Source organism: Mizuhopecten yessoensis, unplaced genomic scaffold (genome assembly GCF_002113885.1).
Source record: "Mizuhopecten yessoensis strain PY_sf001 unplaced genomic scaffold, ASM211388v2 scaffold10913, whole genome shotgun sequence".
Lineage (NCBI taxonomy): Eukaryota > Metazoa > Mollusca > Bivalvia > Pectinida > Pectinidae > Mizuhopecten > Mizuhopecten yessoensis.
Window position 1 is genome coordinate 313,011 of NW_018408784.1, and position 18,121 is coordinate 331,131.

The 18,121-nt window shown below is 34.9% G+C and overlaps 1 protein-coding gene across 1 annotated transcript in view; it reads left to right on the forward strand.

Moving 5' to 3' along the window:
- The first annotated feature begins 70 nt into the window (after positions 1-70).
- LOC110463520 (methionine synthase-like) overlaps positions 71-18,121 on the forward strand; it is a 25,651-nt gene continuing 7,600 nt past the window's right edge. The window contains exons 1-28 of the mRNA XM_021518162.1: positions 71-202; positions 1,357-1,559; positions 2,023-2,112; positions 2,422-2,491; positions 3,014-3,106; positions 3,767-3,873; positions 4,284-4,343; positions 4,969-5,164; positions 5,744-5,805; positions 6,408-6,475; positions 6,871-6,950; positions 7,065-7,177; positions 7,568-7,708; positions 7,990-8,175; positions 8,987-9,166; positions 9,842-9,958; positions 10,567-10,707; positions 10,906-10,995; positions 11,299-11,397; positions 11,731-11,892; positions 12,449-12,552; positions 13,247-13,314; positions 14,166-14,286; positions 14,919-15,000; positions 15,485-15,583; positions 16,346-16,421; positions 16,722-16,877; positions 17,671-17,852. Coding sequence (XP_021373837.1) covers positions 163-202; positions 1,357-1,559; positions 2,023-2,112; positions 2,422-2,491; positions 3,014-3,106; positions 3,767-3,873; positions 4,284-4,343; positions 4,969-5,164; positions 5,744-5,805; positions 6,408-6,475; positions 6,871-6,950; positions 7,065-7,177; positions 7,568-7,708; positions 7,990-8,175; positions 8,987-9,166; positions 9,842-9,958; positions 10,567-10,707; positions 10,906-10,995; positions 11,299-11,397; positions 11,731-11,892; positions 12,449-12,552; positions 13,247-13,314; positions 14,166-14,286; positions 14,919-15,000; positions 15,485-15,583; positions 16,346-16,421; positions 16,722-16,877; positions 17,671-17,852 — 3,186 coding nt within the window. The 5' untranslated portion in view covers positions 71-162. The remainder of the gene's footprint in view (positions 203-1,356; positions 1,560-2,022; positions 2,113-2,421; positions 2,492-3,013; positions 3,107-3,766; positions 3,874-4,283; positions 4,344-4,968; positions 5,165-5,743; positions 5,806-6,407; positions 6,476-6,870; positions 6,951-7,064; positions 7,178-7,567; positions 7,709-7,989; positions 8,176-8,986; positions 9,167-9,841; positions 9,959-10,566; positions 10,708-10,905; positions 10,996-11,298; positions 11,398-11,730; positions 11,893-12,448; positions 12,553-13,246; positions 13,315-14,165; positions 14,287-14,918; positions 15,001-15,484; positions 15,584-16,345; positions 16,422-16,721; positions 16,878-17,670; positions 17,853-18,121) is intronic.

Genomic DNA, 18,121 nt, shown 5'->3' on the forward strand with positions numbered 1-18,121 from the left:
AGAAAAATGTTCCGAAAGAACGTAGTGGATTGTGGGTATTTCCTGTAAAATCGGCATTTGGTCGGTAGGCCGTGAAGTGTGAACATCGAAGGAACAAGTGATGGAATTTTAGGAAATTGAAAACAAGCACAAAGCATCGGCAAGGGGTCCCGAAACAGCAAAATGCCTCCGATGTTATCAGAACAAGTTGTTACACCCAATGGTTTGTTGCTTGGTATATTTTTTTATTGATTTGTAAAAATTTATCTTTCACGTGCATGTAAACAAGTCACAAAACATCATTATGGTCTGGCCTTCCACGCTTTTGAAAATAATTTTGTGAAATTCAATGAACTCGTCATACTGAAATAAAAATAGAAAAATTATGGAAGTCATCCTTGTTAAATAGAAGGAAAAACAAACAAAATATCGTGTGTTCTGAATCTCTAAGGTTTTTTTTATACTGAAACTATAGATCTATTTTTAGAACTTTCTACTTTCTGTTTTCACGATGTAACAACTGATGCTTAGAGGGCTCTGTTTTTCTATGGCAAGTCACTATGAATGTTATGAAATAAATATGTTTGTTAGTGTTAAAGAGGTAAGTAGTTTTCAATTGGAATTATTATTAAAATCAACCTTTATTTAAGATTAAATTAAAGGTACCATAAAATGATAAAATTAAATTAAAGGTACCATGCTGCTAACCTTCGCTAATCTTTCTGACAATCAGGAAAAAACTGGCATTTCTAATTTTTCTTACATAGCAAAGTTATTAACTTTCTGATATTATACCATGCACACTCAGGATGTGAATTTAAATGTGTAAAAGATATAAAAAAAAAAAAAAATTTTTTTTTTTTTTTAATAATGTCACGCATGCCTTAATAGGCCCCTTTAAATGAAGAAATATCTTCTCCTTTTACTACTTTTTAATACTACTTTATAAGTGAATTGTAAAGTTGTTCAGCATACCAAGTAATGTAATATTTTTTTATCAATTAAGATGATTGCACATTTATAATGTCAACATTACCTCTGACCCAGTTGAACACGGTCGTCATTCATTGGATTATGCTCTTAATACATCTTGTCCATTCGCTTATGCATGATAATAATGTAAACATGGCTTCAACCCTGTACCTGGTGAGATAAGTAACAGACAGGAATAGCTAGGATTCATATGCTTATACTTGACATAAATATACATCATTTGAATTTAAAATCTTTTCATACTAATATAACCTTAAAATATTTATGTGATTTTATGACTTCAATTGTAACAGCAGGTTTCCGGACAGATTGCGGCATAGTAACTTTAATAATAATTAATTAACTCTTCAATGAATAATGCTCATATAAACTTTCATTTTTCAGTTTCATTGGATGAACAACTGAGACAGACAATGAGGGAAAGAATCATGATATTTGATGGTGGGATGGGAACCATGATTCAGCAACACCGCTTTGAAGAAGAAGATTTCCGAGGTTCAGAGTTCAAAGACCACCCAAAAAGTTTGAAAGGAAACAATGACATCCTGTGTCTTACAAAACCAGATATAATTTACCAGATCCATAAAGTGAGATATTACAACATACATGTTTCATAAGTTTGTTTTGAAAATGTTTGCAAACCAGTAGATATTTTATAGTGCATTTATTGTAAGTCAGTTATTTTTTTTTTAATTTTTATTTCAATTTGAAAGGAGAGGTGATCATAATTCAGAACCCCACAGACAGGTCATTTTGATGCCATGAGTATTCCCGCAAACTGTTTATCTGTTACATATGTATGAACACAAGGCCATGAACTTCTGAAGCGAAAAATACTGATCAATGCTACCTATTAGATTTATAGCTTATACAGGTGTAATAAAAAAAGGTGAAATATTTCAGTAATATTCAACATTTGTTTTGTTTGTTTGAGTGTTTTACGTCCGTTTCACTACCGAGTAGTTTGGTTATCCAGCTGATGAAGAAAAGATATGAAAATTAGCAGGAGGGATAAAGTATGAAGTGAAGGAAACATTTGTTTATTTATAGGATTATTTAGAGGCAGGGGCCGATTTTGTGGAGACCAACACATTCAGCGGCACAAGGATTGCCCAGGCAGACTACGGCACAGAGGATCTGGTCAGTATGTTACCTGTTTACAGTGACAGTTCTTTGTAACCTATGTTAGTTAATACATCTAGATCCTAGATGCATTTTGTTTTACAATTGTCAGAACCATCATTTTAATATACAGATTGTACTTCATTGCACGTCTCAGACTATAAGCATGTTTTCTAGTTTATTTAGAAAAGTACTTTAAACATTAATATATGTGTTTTAGATAGTAACAAAACAATGGTGGTTTTTTTTGTAGGAAATCGTAGTCTTATTAGTTATATTTGTGAAGTTGATTTGAAGTATAATTGAAGTATTTGGATTTATTTGCAGACATTTCGCCTCAACTTTGAAGCAGCCAAGATTGCCAAAAGGGCATGTGGAGATGTTGCTAATAATACAGGTAAACATTTGAATTGTTGAATAGAGATATTGATTTCAATATTGAATTATCATTCCATAATCAAAATTGACAATTTGTACAAATAAAAATTGAATGGCATTGTCACCAATGTTCATTCTGACATAAATGCAAGTTTGTTACATTCCATTGGTCTTCATGGTAAATGATCATGTAAATGCCATGCATTCACACTGGCTGACAGACATATATATAAACAATAATAAAATGTGGTTCAATACATATACTGACATTGTAATAATACTTAGTATTCCCTGACATTTCTGATATTGAAGTATCTGTATCAATGCATTACAAACAGTAATCCTGGAACTGTCGAAATGATTGCTTCTTATGAAGGTTTCTTGGTCAGAAATGTGAAATATGCGGTAATATCCACAATATTTATATTCAGAAATTTAAGATATTCACTTTGAGATTAGAAATATTTAAACCTTTCATAGCTATTAATAAATTGAATCTGATTGGATAAAACTTAATAAACTGATCATCTGACCTGTCCAGGTGTGGCCAGGTATGTGGCTGGAGCCATGGGACCAACAAACCGGACATTGTCTATATCTCCCTCCGTGGAAAGGCCGGAGTTCCGTAACGTCAGTATGTACCATTACTTATTTTTTGACCCAAACACAAGTATTTGGTTGTCATTAGTGGTTTAATGACGTCCTGCACCAGTCAGCAGTGAGGTATAGAGCATCATATGTTTTAACCAATGTGTGCTGGTAAGCGCTGGTTTGACTCTCGGCATATGGAGTGTTTTGAATCAACATGCACCTTGTGTCTAAACAGTCTTAAAAAAAAACTTGATCAAAAAGATAAAAACCAGTAAGAGAGTTACTGTGGTTTAAATGGTTTAATAATTGAAATTTTATGTATCAAATGTATAGCATAATAATGTGGGAGATATTTCACCACACATTGGCCTTTTTTTTAATTCCTGTTTTTTCCTTTTTGCATTTGTATAACACAAAAAAAAACACTACAATAATAGAATTGCAATAAATGCACTTTTAAATTAAAGCCTCAAAGCATTTAAAAATTGTTACATTAAAAAATTAATACTTAACATTTTTTTGTGTTCTCTGTTTTTATTTGATTTTTACTGAGAATATTTCACCAATAATGAATCCATACTCTTAAATACGCCAACTAGCTCATTCACATATTAACATCATGTTTAACAGTTAATGGTTTTTCGTTATATATGAAGATTCCCTTCTTGCATCTTATGGTAATTTTTTATTGAATATTTTACAGCTTTTGATGAGCTAGTTTCAGCCTACACAGAACAGGCCCGTGGTTTGTTGGAAGGAGGAGCTGATGTTTTGCTGGTGGAAACAATATTTGACACAGCTAATTCTAAGGTGCTCATTTGATAACTCATTCACCCCTGATTACAGATTTGAACTCTTCCAGTTCAAAGGATGGAATAGTTCATTATGAAATTTCAGGGGTGAATGAGTAAATAGTAGTATGTATATACCACTTATATTTGTCAGAGAGAGGATCTATTAATAATTTGCATAAATTTTCTTTATTCAAAAGTTATCAATTAAAACATGGTTTAAAATATGTTTTTTAAAACCAGAAATATTTTGCTAATCACATATTCAAATCGTTCCAGAGCCAATTGTGTGGGGAAAAGCTAATTGGAAAATAAGAAAGATATGCAGTTTGCAGTATATTTTGTAATTGAAATTCTGATTCGAACTGATGTTTAATGTAATAATGATTTTGGATGAGTTGTACATCTCCTTGTGAAATTCATTTTCAGGCAGCATTATTTGCTATTGAAGAATTGTTTGAAAAAGAGAATAGAAGTTGTCCAATTTTTGTAAGTATGTCATCAAAATGTAGAACCTCTCTTTATTTGTATGCTGTGGAATCGTGATAGAGAACAATGTGACTTGAAAGATGTATTATTTGATGTCGACGTAACAAGCATTTCAATCAGTGTCACCAAGCTAAAGTTATAACCTGCTTTACTGTTTTAAAAGTAAGACTATTTTAATGAACTGTAAAAGTTATGAAAGGTAATTTGAATGAGGTTTTTATCACGACAGCAAATAACAGTACTTAGCGTAGCTGTACACAATATAGTAATTACTTGTGAAAGGCAAAATTAACACCAGACTTAGGTTAATTTTACAGGTAAAGTGGGAACAAACAGTACATCAAGATTTTCCCTGTGGCCCTCTTTACTTTTATTTCATACCCTATCACCAGTATATATACATGCATCAATGATAAGGACCTCCCTGTCAGTCTCCTCTTCCGTTGGTTTATACCTGGAATAGCCCTTACTGGCCGGATCTATAGGACTATTGCAGGCCTTTAATCCAGTCATGCAATCTACAGAAGGTTCTGCATTTTGGGGAGATTTTAAAAGGAAAATTGTATCATCAATCTTGTTGGAAGTATTTATTGTTCAAGGCCTCCACTACTTACATTATGTTCAGGTCTCGGGTACAATCGTGGACAAGAGTGGTCGTACACTGTCAGGACAGACAACAGAGGCGTTCATCATCAGTGTGTCCCAGGCCAATCCCATGTGTCTGGGCCTCAACTGTGCTCTGGGTGCCCTGGAGATGAGACCATTCATAGAGGCAGTCAGCAAAAACACAGAGGCCTATGTTATATGTTACCCAAATGCAGGTTTGTCGCTTTATGATGTTATTTCTAGTTTTCAGTTGCTTTTGTTTCCGTTATAAGGGTATTTGTTCATTACATGTACATATTTATCCATCAACATTGTTTTTTTCATAAAACTAATGAAAATAAAAGTGTTCTAATAAAATGTTTTGTATAAGTAGGGCACAACATCAGACATGTGGGTGCATTTCAGAAATCATAGCTTCTGCTTATCCGTTTGTCCTTCCTTCCACATTTTCGTTTCTGGAGATTATCTCTGAACACAAGAGACTGATCTGTTTGTTTGACATGGTAAAATGCTGTGCTATATAGACATGCAATAAAAATGAAGGTTTTTAAAAATGTATCTAAGGTCAAGGTCACTGTTACTAAAAATAGAACATGGGGTTATGGTCATGCACATGGCAGGGCCCTAATGCTGATCAGTTTGTGTTCTTGTTTTACTCTAAATTACCAAATTTGGAAACATTTCATAAGTTCAAATTCTACTGTTTAGTGTTTGAGCATATAATAATTTATTTTCAATCCAAAAATATTGGTGCTGAAAATGGAAGATGTTATGCACAAATCATACTTTTTCAGGTCTGCCTAACACATTTGGTGACTATGATGAAACTCCAGAGATGATGGCAGGTCAGCTGAAGGTAAGGAAACCATGGTAACCAGACGGGGCCAGCCAAATCGAGATGTTTTGGCCAATGTGACCTCTTATCACTCTAATACACCTTTTAAAATTCTTATTTACAAGGCCATGTGATGTAAACACAAGTTCTTTGTAGCTTAATGCTTAAATTTATTTCACTGTTGCAAACTTTTGCCTTTTCACTAGTTCTTTATCGCAGGTGAACATATCAGAAAACAAATAGTAGAACACTGTTCATGACAAATTTATCAGTGGGCTATTATGAATTCTACTGGAGAAAGGAGAATATTTGATGTGGACTAAAATTACAATGGTTTCATTATTCATTATACATTCATTTTATCTAAATAAATAAATGCTCAGATTTAAAAAGGCTAAAATTCTGTTGTAAACACACAAATGTATCCTGTATGTATTACATGTACCATGTATATTATGTTGTATGTCTAGTACTACCATTCTACCATTCAAAATCCCAGTTTATACTCCTAGAAAATTGCTAGTTTATCAGGTACTATAAATCTGAAGCAAGAAGATTTCAAAGAGTTGAAAATGTTTGTGTGAATTGTACAGTTTCTGACTGCGTTAATGTTTCTGTTACAGGAGTTTGCCAAGGATGGTCTACTGAACATAGTTGGTGGCTGCTGCGGAACTACCCCAAAACACATACAGTAAGGAGGATTAGCTAGTGCTTGATCAAAAACCTGGCTGCAGAATAACCAAGGTTGTTTACACTGTGCTGGGAAAATCTGAATTTTCAAATAACTTTTCTAATTTACAAAACATTTTTGTGTTTGAAGTATTGGCGTGCCCTTAATTGGCACAACACTATATACAGTAAACCTACCAATGTTTGTGTGGTTCAAATTTTCTGTGTTTTCCTGGTCAAAATAATAAGGCAAAAAGTGGATTCAGTGAAAATATCTGTTATTTCAGAGATGGGAAAAGAAGCTCTTCATATTACAAACACAAAAATTAATCCTGTAAGTATCTTTTTTAACAACGGTATAATTCTTCAGTAATTTCAATAGTTTAATAAGTAATGACCATGTCATTTTGTTTTCAGGGTGATTGCACAAGAAGTAGGGCAGTACAAACCCAGAGTCCCTCCTGAGGGCCTCCGGGATGAATACATGTTGCTGTCGGGTGAGTAATATAAATGTTCAACTATTAAAGGAAAATTAACTGTTGATGTGAACAATGTGTTTTTAAACTTTATCAATAGTGTGTTGTGGTCTGATCGTCTTTCTTGTTCCACAGGTCTGGAGCCAGCCTATATTGGGCCCTATACCAACTTCGTCAACATTGGAGAGAGATGCAATGTGGCAGGGTCACGCAAGTTTGCCAAGCTCATCAAAAATGGAGATTATGAAGTATGGCTGTTAAGTTAAAAAAAATCTTAGAATTTTCTTATAAAGATTTTTTTTTTATCAAATATGATAAGAACACTGTATTTGCATTTGTATTAAATACTCTAGATAAACTTGTTCAAACAGGATATTTCATGCCATCATTTGGTATAACAGTTTCATGTAATTTGTTAATGGCTTAGAATGCAAATATGATGGTGGAATGCACAATGATTTATGGATATTTAAACTCTGCAGTTTTTACTTCAACTTCTTATATAGGTGAAATAACAATTATCATGAAAAATTATCATTCCTAAATATTATTATCCATATTTTCTCAGTCCAGGCTTTTGTATCTGTGCAGGGAAGGTATGACCATCTGTAATTTCAGATGTACATTATACATTCTAGGAGGCGCTGTCTATAGCCAAGATGCAGGTAGAGAGTGGGGCCCAGATCTTGGACATCAACATGGACGAGGGTATGCTGGATGGGCCTTCTGCTATGACAAAGTTTGTCAACCTCGTTGCATCAGAACCTGACATCTCAAGGGTAAATTAGCCAGATGTTAAATCTCTTGTCTTGTAATAGAGTAACTTCTTATGGAGAAAATCTATTCAACAATCCATTTTTAATTAATTAAGAAATTACAAAAAAACAGTACCTTATCCTATAAACCTTTGTGTAATTTATGATAGTAATCATTCGTATTCATTTGTGTTTTCGAGAATAAAAATTTAAGCTATAAATGAACTTAACAGAAGTTGCCTTTCTTTCTTTAATAGCTTTGAAAAAATCAATTATTTTGTTTTTAAAATGATTGTTGTTTTTAGGTGCCTCTGTGTATAGACTCGTCCAACTTTGCTGTGGTGGAGGCTGGGCTGAAGTGTGCCCAGGGCAAGTGTATAGTCAACAGTATCAGTCTAAAGGAGGGTGAACAGGACTTCATCGATAAGGCAAAGAAGGTCAAGCGTTACGGGGCTGCCGTCGTCATCATGGCCTTTGATGAGGAGGGACAGGTACTTTCCGAGTGCAGTGTAGCCCGTCACAATCCTGATATTTTTTTCCAATTAAAAATAGCCATTATGTAATGCATTTCAAAACATTGTGACGTTCCTTTAAACCTGTATAGAATTATGATACATCAACCCGATTTCTTGTGAAATTATTGCTATAGTGTGGATATGTCTCTCATTGCATTATCTCCTGAATTCTAATACAAATTTTGAAAGCCCTATCCTTTGTCTTAACATACTACTGGAATTTGTTTTAGTGATAGCAAGTGAAATGGATAAAGGGTGATTTATGTGATCAAAGATATTGAGGTTGTAAACAACCATGTCTGAATGCATGTTAAATGTAAGTGATGATTTCACCTACCGTGGTAAACATTTGAATAGGCTAGCCTATTTACACTTCAAGTCAAACACAAGTTTCAGTCATTGTTGGTGACTGTTCATTATAAAATATTTGCGTCTTTTCCTGTCTGCTACAAGCCCAAATTTATTATCACAGCCAATATGAGTACATCTCTGTGTTAACCAGATACCCTCGAGACCACATAATTTAGCTCATTTGTAGAGAGTTCGAGTTTTTCGATTGTCTTCATTTTAAGAACCAACTTTTTGTTCAGTTTAGACGGTGTACAATCTGCAGCTTCTTGTCTTGTAGTGCTATATGCTTTCCACTGTGGAAATAAAAAGTGTCTGAAGACAGATTTTACTAGGTGAATACTTCACCCAGTGAAGGTTTTTCAGTATACAGTATTTGGTGGATGAAGACATGACAGTAATGCATATCTTCATCAGTTTTCATCTTTCTTCATTTCAGGCGACAGATAGTCAGCGGAAGTTTGAGATTTGTAAAAGGTCATATGATGTTTTAGTCGACAAGGTCAAATTCAACTGTAATGACATCATCTTTGATCCAAATATACTCACCATAGCTACGGGCATTGAGGAACACAACACCTACGGAATCGATTTCATAGAGGCCACGCGAGAAATAAAGGTAGGAGTCTGAGACTTAAGATGAATATAGAAAGAAAGAAAAAATCAATTGAAATTCCATTCACAAGTCGTGTGAATAATGTATGCATAAAGATTGAAACAATTAAATTCATATTAACCCTTTCACCACTGTAGACCATAATGGACTTGTCCAGATCAATGCATGGTAGAGTCTACTAAAGTTACATAGGGGTGAAAGGGTTAAGAGACTACACCTGGGAATGTTCAAAATTTGCTCGAAATTGGTCTCTTTGGGTGTCATGAAGGGAGATCTGTGGACCATGTAATGTAAGTTACAGATGGTCATTGAAGTCATTGGGTACCACTGGCCTCACAGACAGACATTTCAATTATCCTTCCCTATCAGAAAATGATTTAGTCACCAATGGAGCAGACACTACCAATAATTACTGGTATTAACATGAGATAAATTCTCAATGGAACAAAATGAAGAGAAAAGTCTATGCACAATGAAAAATATTAAATGGTATGAAATAATAACAAGAAATAAAAACGAATTAACATTCTCAGGTGTGAGGTATCAATGACAAAATAGACAGCAATATATATACACAGAATCGTCTTCAACACCATGTAAATCATCTACTGTTGGACATTATATTATATTGATTAATAGAGAATGACTTGTTAACTTTGATAAATGATTCTTTTACAGAAACATTTACGAGGGGCCCGTGTGAGTGGTGGGGTGTCCAACTTTTCCTTCTCTTTCCGTGGTATGGAGACAGTGAGAGAGGCTATGCACAGTGTGTTCCTGTACCACGCTATCAAGGTTTGTAGTTCTCTTCAAACATCTTCTTCTGGCTACTTCAGGTTTAATACTTTCATGTTATATTTAACTACATACAAAGTAACAGTGGTGATACATTGTGTTGAAATGTTGGTTTGTTTTTGTCACTCCTGGTGTATTCTTTCCTCTATTTCATATCATTTGAATTGGTTTCAAAATATAAACCCTCTAGAACAGGATTGACTTCAAAATTACCATGATTTTGAATATCTGATGTCTCCCTGTGTGTATGATGTACAGGAAGGTATAGACATAGAAATGGTGAATACCTAGAGTTTGTGTCTCATTTAGTATTACAATTTGTATACAGGAAGGTATAGACATAGAAATGGTGAACACCTAGAGTTTGTGTTTCATTTAGTATTACAATTTGTACACAGGAAGGTATAGACATAGAAATGGTGAATACCTAGAGTTTGTTTCTCATTTAGTATTACAATTTGTACACAGGAAGGTATAGACATAGAAATGGTGAATACCTAGAGATTGTGTTTCATTTAGTATTACAATTTGTTCACAGGAAGGTATAGACATAGAAATGGTGAATACCTAGAGTTTGTGTTTCACTTCGTATCACAATCTGTACACAGGAAGGTATGGACATGGGGATTGTGAATGCTGGGTGTCTACCTGTGTACGATGACATCAACAAGGAACTGCTGGAAATGTGTGAAAATCTTCTGTGGAACAAGGACCCCGAAGGCACCGAAAAACTACTTGTATATGCTCAGGTATTTAGGCATTTTGTTCGTATTTAATAAGTTATTTTAAAATTTCCAACAAGCCCTGGAACAAATTAAATGAAAACTGGTGATTGACATTCCTTAAAAGTTTATTCCACTGGAAATCATGTATATTATTAAATTTGCATCACAAGTGTGCTCTGAATCACATGTTCTCTTACCTGGGTATAAACTTGTACTCTACAGAGCATGAGTGCGGACGCTAAGAAGGGTGTGGTCAGTGACGAGTGGCGGTCTAATCCAGTGGAGGAGAGACTCTCCTACTCTCTCATAAAGGTAACATTTCTTCATTTCAAAATTATGTTGATATAATACTAAACTGGGAAAAAAGGAATTCATGTACTTAACTCATTCACCCCTGCAGACGCATTTGAACTCGTCCAATTCAAAGGTTGGAATAGTACATTATGAAATTTCAGGGGTGAATGAGTTAATAGTATAAGAATCAACCTTAGAGATCATTTTGTGGAATACCAGATTTGAATTTCTTGTTACCTATGCAGAATAATAAACATGATGTTGTGTGCCCAGTTCTAGCCATGTATGAATTCTAAGTCTGTTTTTGCCTGATCCTGACAGGGTATAGACAAGTTTGTAGTGGGTGATACGGAGGAGGCGAGAACAAACACAGAACTGTACCCTAGGCCACTCAACGTGATCGAGGGCCCACTCATGAAGGTATTATTGACATGGATTTGCAAAACAAAATTGTCAGAAATCTGGCCTACATCTTCTGAACAATGATAGATTTTCTTTAGAGAAAAGTAGGTTAAAGTAGGTAAGACATATAAAAGATTCAGTAAAAAAAAAGTTTTGCAGTTATGAAATTAAAATCAGAAGTAAGACGGCCTTCGTTATGTATATAGTAGATTTCTAAAGTTGAACACAATCCCACAATAGAAGAAGCAATTGAGAAGTACAAGTAGATATGTTTCAGTGTTTAAATGTGATAAGACATCATTTTAGAGTCCAAAAAGAAGAAGAAAAAATGAACAATTATTTGTGTTTCAGGGTATGAGTGTGGTGGGAGACCTGTTCGGGGCGGGGAAAATGTTCCTGCCCCAGGTCATCAAGTCTGCTCGTGTCATGAAGAAGGCGGTGGCTCACCTCATCCCATTTATGGAGAAAGAGCGACAGGCAAAACTGGCTATAACGGGAGAGATTGATAACATGGTCGGTACTCTGGAAGTGTTTATTTTTAGTTGATTTATGAGCAGAAATTTGCAAATTATCAGTCAGATTTTGCTATGTTAAAATATGTATTGATTTTTGGTCTGATAAATCAGGGTATCTACTTTTACTTTAAGGAAAATGGTAAATAAAGATGAAAAATAAATGAATGGTTTTAAAAACAAAAATTGACAGACTAGAAAACCAGACCTATGGATAGCTCCAATAAGATTCATCAATTTGGAAATATGTGATATCAAATTTTTACTTTCTACACAAACAATGTACATATTAAACATGTCGCAACGTTTGAGTCACAGCTTGACAAAGGGACCAGTTGGTCTTGAAACATTGCGACATGTTTAATACATACATTGTTTGTATTGAAAGTAAAACTTTGATATCAGACCCATGGATGAAAAATCATGTCAAATATTTATCACAATGAAAACCGAAGTAAAGATAATTGCTATCATTATTTATAGATGTACAAGCTTCTTGATAGAATGTTGAATGAGTTTTTAAAAGTTGTCATTTGTACGTATTTCTTAACATTCAGGCAGATGCCTATGTGGGGACAGTTGTCTTGGCAACAGTGAAGGGAGACGTCCATGACATCGGTAAAAACATCGTAGGTGTTGTACTCGGCTGTAACAATTACAGGTAGGTCAAGTTATCTTAGAATATTTTTTTTTTTATCCTACTTAGTTTATACAAAATGGCGTTATAATAAAATATTGTTAACTCAAAACTGATAAGTTAATTGACCGTTCTAAATCAAACAGATCCATTGGTCCCAACTTACTCTCTAAATACAAAATTACCACCAGGCCCCAAGATCATGAAACAATCCTAGACTTTAGGCTTTGCCCCATGTTTATAAACATATTTATTTAATTGTAGTTCTTATTATAATGTGAATTATTGAAACCTGAATGTGTCAAAGTATTGAAAAGGCCTAAATCATACTGTATTAATTACAATTAGTGTCCAGGGTGCTTAATACATGGGGGCACTTATTTAGATAAGAAAATGTTAGCTATGATAGAACAAGTTGTGTAGCTTTAACCATTCCTTCAGTATAACAGGAGGACATTAAGTACATTCCAGTGTGACTCGAGGTTTGTATATCATGTTTTATCAGTGTAGGAAGTCCAGCTATGATCACTGGACATCAATCTCTGCTTTAACAGTGTTAGTATACTGTACATCATTGACCGGGCCTGGTCAGGTCTGGGAGGGAGGAGGGGGTTTATATAATTTTGATTCCTTCTGAAAAAAGGGGGATTGGCACTAATGATAGTGAATATGGTAACAATAATAGTGTTTCAAATACAACTATTTATCTCGTTTGTAGGGTAATCGATCTAGGAGTGATGACACCATGTGAAAAAATCCTTGAAACTGCAATGAAAGAGAGAGCAGGTATGTGATTTTGTCCTTCAGTCCAATTTCCATAAAAACACACGAAACTGTGTCTTGATATGAAATTTAAATATTTTTGTAGACAGAAACAGTTGCAAGGAATTCAATTAAAAAAAAAAAATCTAAATTCAGTTGCTTTAAAAAATATATCTGTGTATACAAAAATGGAAAAGTGGAGCTTGGTTTATTTTGAAGTCATGTTTTTATAAATGATAGAAATGATGGACCAAAGGGTTGTAAACAACATATGAACTTCAGTTTGTCTTTATCTCATTTCTCTACATAATCTGGTCAATAATGAAAAATGGCATTCGAAGAATGAAGTAGTAAAATTTTGGGTACATTCGCATATCCTGTTGAACCGATTGAACCTGTAAAGAAAACGACAGGCACAGATCTGAACTGAGGCTAACCTCAGGAAAATTCAGCACGTGTAGATTGAGGGGTCCAGACATACATGACCGAAACTTAAATGCTGACTATTGACATTTTGCGTTATTTCATTCTAAATCAATGTCAAGCCACAAGAAGATACGTTATGTAATTCAGTGGACGCGTGATAGAAGGTCATAATATTCTTGATACATTGTATTTTATTCTCCAAAACTGTGCATTTTTAGCTCTGTTAGAGGACGGTCCAAGTGTGTTCGTTCATCGTGGAATATTTCTGCGCTACACGTACCGTTTCAACCGGGATACACGAATGTAGCCCATGTTACTTTGAACTGTTGATAATTTGAGTCATGACTTTGAATCAAAGTATTTTTTTCTATCTATCTCTTTGTACATTAATACATATCTATAAACATTACACTTTGTCAATAAATTAATGTTGTGATGTTCTTGCACAGATGTCATTGGTCTGTCGGGTCTGATCACGCCCTCCCTGGACGAGATGATATATGTAGCCAAAGAAATGGAAAGGATTGGCATGCAGCTTCCCTTGTTGATAGGTGGCGCCACCACTTCAAAGTTTGTCAACTTAGTTATTAAGATTCCAGTTACAATAAGTTTTTATTTTGGGATATTTGATTAGAACCAGTATTCAGCTTAAGACGTGTATGAAATTTATCAAAAATCACTCCCTGGTAAATTTTCTGTTGTATACATTTTTCCATGAAGACTTCACTCTTGAAAGTAACTGTAACAGATTTTTGTAATTGTTGAAAGTTTAATGAATACATGTATTTGCAAACATGTGAATTAGTGACCTCTCGTGATAAAATAAATGGACTGTATTTGATTTGCTGTGAAATTCCTAAATTTCGTGGGTTTATTAATTTCGTTGATTTTCTGGGTAATGTTCATCCACAAACTCATAGGTCCACAAAGTAATTACAAATTTGATGTAAGGCAATTCCCTGTTTGGGTGGGTACTCATAATCCGCTAATTCACGTACCCACAAAATGGTGTTTTGTCAGGATACCACGAAATGTTGGCCCTGCGATTTCACAGTAATTAATAGTATTTCAATCATGAAGAATAAGATATACGGTCCAAAACGCTACATAAAACATTTACATGTTGGAATAAATACATCATCATGTTACTTCAATTCACAGAATCAGAAAATATTTAACTGAAGTTTTAATTCTACACACAGAACCCACACAGCTGTAAAGATCGCACCTAGATACAAATCTCCAACCATCCATGTACTGGATGCTTCTAAGAGTGTTGTTGTGGTGAGTTTGTCAGGTATTTTCCAGAATTGATTCCATAGCAGTAATGATGAAACAGCCCTCACTGAATTTCATTACAACAACCTAAAATATTATTTCATTATGTGTTTTCTTACTTTCCCTATTCCAGGCTCAATTACTGGCCATCCATACATTTATCTGTGGGGAAAAAAAGAACATTTTTACAACCCTCTAAATAGCCTTTTTCTTGGAACATGGAAAGATGTAGTCAAAGTTTGTAATTATCAATTTCAATATATTGACAGTACCGTTTTTTGGTGTTCGTGAATTTAATTTATGTATGTTTTTACTAAGATTTAAAAAAAAAAAAATTAACATGATAAAAATGTCATCGACTGTCAGAAGGAGATTTGAATGTACATTGTCTCAAAAGTCATTGAAATTGTCTCTTATTTTCAAACTTTGTGAAAGTTTTAGTACATTGTGTCAATATTATACATTAGTTTACCCCTTTATATGCTTCAAGTGTTCATCACTGATGGACGGTGTGAACAAGGAGGATTATTGCGAGGAGATCAGTGAGGAATACGAGGAGATAAGGGAGGAACATTATGACTCGCTCAAGGTCAGTTAATACAGTTTGTTTATGTTTGTGCTTTTCCTCCTAATGGTATTACCCGGAGAAAACCACCAACCTGTAGCCAGTACCTGACGTCTGCCTCCCCTGTAGGCCTTGAACCAGCGACCCAGTGGCAGACGGCTAGTGATCATAGACGGTCAGACCACTCGTCTACCACAGCCCCTGGTTAATGCCAGGAAATTGTTCTGAACCGAACTTATATAATTTCTTGAAAAGAATTGATCTTAAAACCAAACGTTGGTCTGTTAACTCATTCACCCCTGAAATTTCATAATGAACTATTCCAACCTTTGAATTGGAAGAGTTCAAATGTGTCAAATGGGTGAAAGAATTAATACAGTGAAACCTGTGTAAACCAAATATACAACAAATTTGATAGAAGGACTCCATCTAAATCTGCCATTGCTTTGTTAGTGTACCGTCACACCTGTAGAACTGGAACACATTATGGGAGAAAATACACATACCCGGTAGTGGGATATAGATGAGAGTTTTGTTCAAAGGTTTCAAGAGTGTACAGGTTCTTTTCTGTAGATAGTTAAGCTGTAATTTAAAAAGTAATGTGATTGGATTTTTATGCATCATATGTATACATCAATCTCGAAATATATGAAATTATTAGAATGGAAACCCTGAGATGAATTTGTGTCTAGAACATTAACATACTTTTTGCCTGCAATGAGTAACACTGTCATTTAATACAGGTATATGAGTGATTTATGTGAGATATTGTCTATTATATAACAGGAGAGGAAGTATCTCAGTCTGGAGCAGGCCAGGGCAAAAAAGTTGGTGATCGACTGGAACGTTGAGCCTGCACCTGGTGAGTATATCTAGGTTTTATAGATGTGAACTTCAAAAGCTCAGAAATTATTATAGATGATAATAGTCATATTTAGTAAATCACTGTGAATAAGATTCAGAATAATGAGACGCTAACATTGGCTTCTCAGTATTGATTCCAGAATCTGCTTTTCAAGCAATATGTTCTTGTATTATACAGTGTATACAGGAGTAATGTTGCTTCTATGTCAAAAATGAATGTAGAAATATAGATAGTCTCTCAATTTTAGACACTAACTATATGTACATGATGTTATTTTGACTTTTCTGTCCACCTTAGTCGCCCCGTCTTTCATTGGAGTTAAAACGTTTGAGAACTATGACCTATCAAGACTCATCCCTTACATCGACTGGAAACCCTTTTTTGATGTCTGGCAGCTCCGGGGAAAATATCCAAACAGAGGTTATCCAAAAATCTTCAAGGACAAAACTGTGGGTAAGTGGTATATATGTTAAACACACTGTTTACTGGACATTAATCATGTCCGTTTGTCTGTAATGGTGTCTGTCCATGGACATAAATCATGTCTGTTTGTCTGTAATGGTGTCTGTCCATCACTGGACATTAATCATGTGTGTCTGTCTGTAATGGTATCTGTCCATGGACATAAATCATGTCTGTTTGTCTGTAATGGTGTCTGTCCATCACTGGACATTAATCATGTCTGTCTGTCTGTAATGGTATTTGTCCATCACTTTTCAGTGTCATCAATCTACGGCATTCATGTTTCAGTTTATTATGAAAAAAATATTTCTGTCAGTATTCAGACCACCGCTTCATTGATCCAAGGTATAGGTCACTGTTCACTGTTACTGGACCCAAATCGGACATGTTTAATGAACACATATTATTCATGTCTCAAACATTGTCTAACGTTAGATGTTTACTGGTCTTCAGTCTATAGTGGGCCAAGGCTAAAAGATTAGAAGGAGAAAAAAAACAGGAAAAAAACATGCATTGAGAAATTGTGTTTAATCCTTTAAAACTGAGGATTTTTTCACAAACAATACATTGTCTTGCCTCTCATCAAAACTGGTATTGGGATCATTTTCCTATAAAGTATAAATGGATTGTGACCAGATTGGTGTATATGTTTGAAGATCAGCTTCATTACAGGTAAAAGTACACCTCTCCTTTTTGATTTACAAATTTATGAACTTACCTAATAAGATGATCATTCAAATATTGTTCCTCGTTTAGCAGATGTGATGTTGTACATTTACTGTAGGAGGGGAAGCTAAGAAGGTATACAATGAGGCCCAGGCCATGCTGAAGAAGATCTCGGTAAACAGAAGTCTGAAGGCTCATGGAGTGGTGGCGTTCTACCCGGCCAACAGCATCGGTGATGATATTGAGGTGTACAACGAAAACGGAGATGTCATTGGGGTACTGCGTGGCTTACGACAGCAGGTGAGTAACCAAGGCAACCGAGGTAAACAAACCAAAATATATACATGTATACAGCCACATAGCTTCCTATACCCTGGTACGCAAGGGAATCCACCAAATGTTTGAACAGAAAAACAAAACAAAAGCAATGCTTGTTATACCCCCAAGTCCCCCTACCCAGTGTTATACGCCCTAGTCCCCCTACCAAGTGTTATACCCCCTAGTCCCCCTACCAAGTGTTATACCCCCTAGTCCCCCTACCAAGTGTTATACCCCCTAGTCCCCCTACC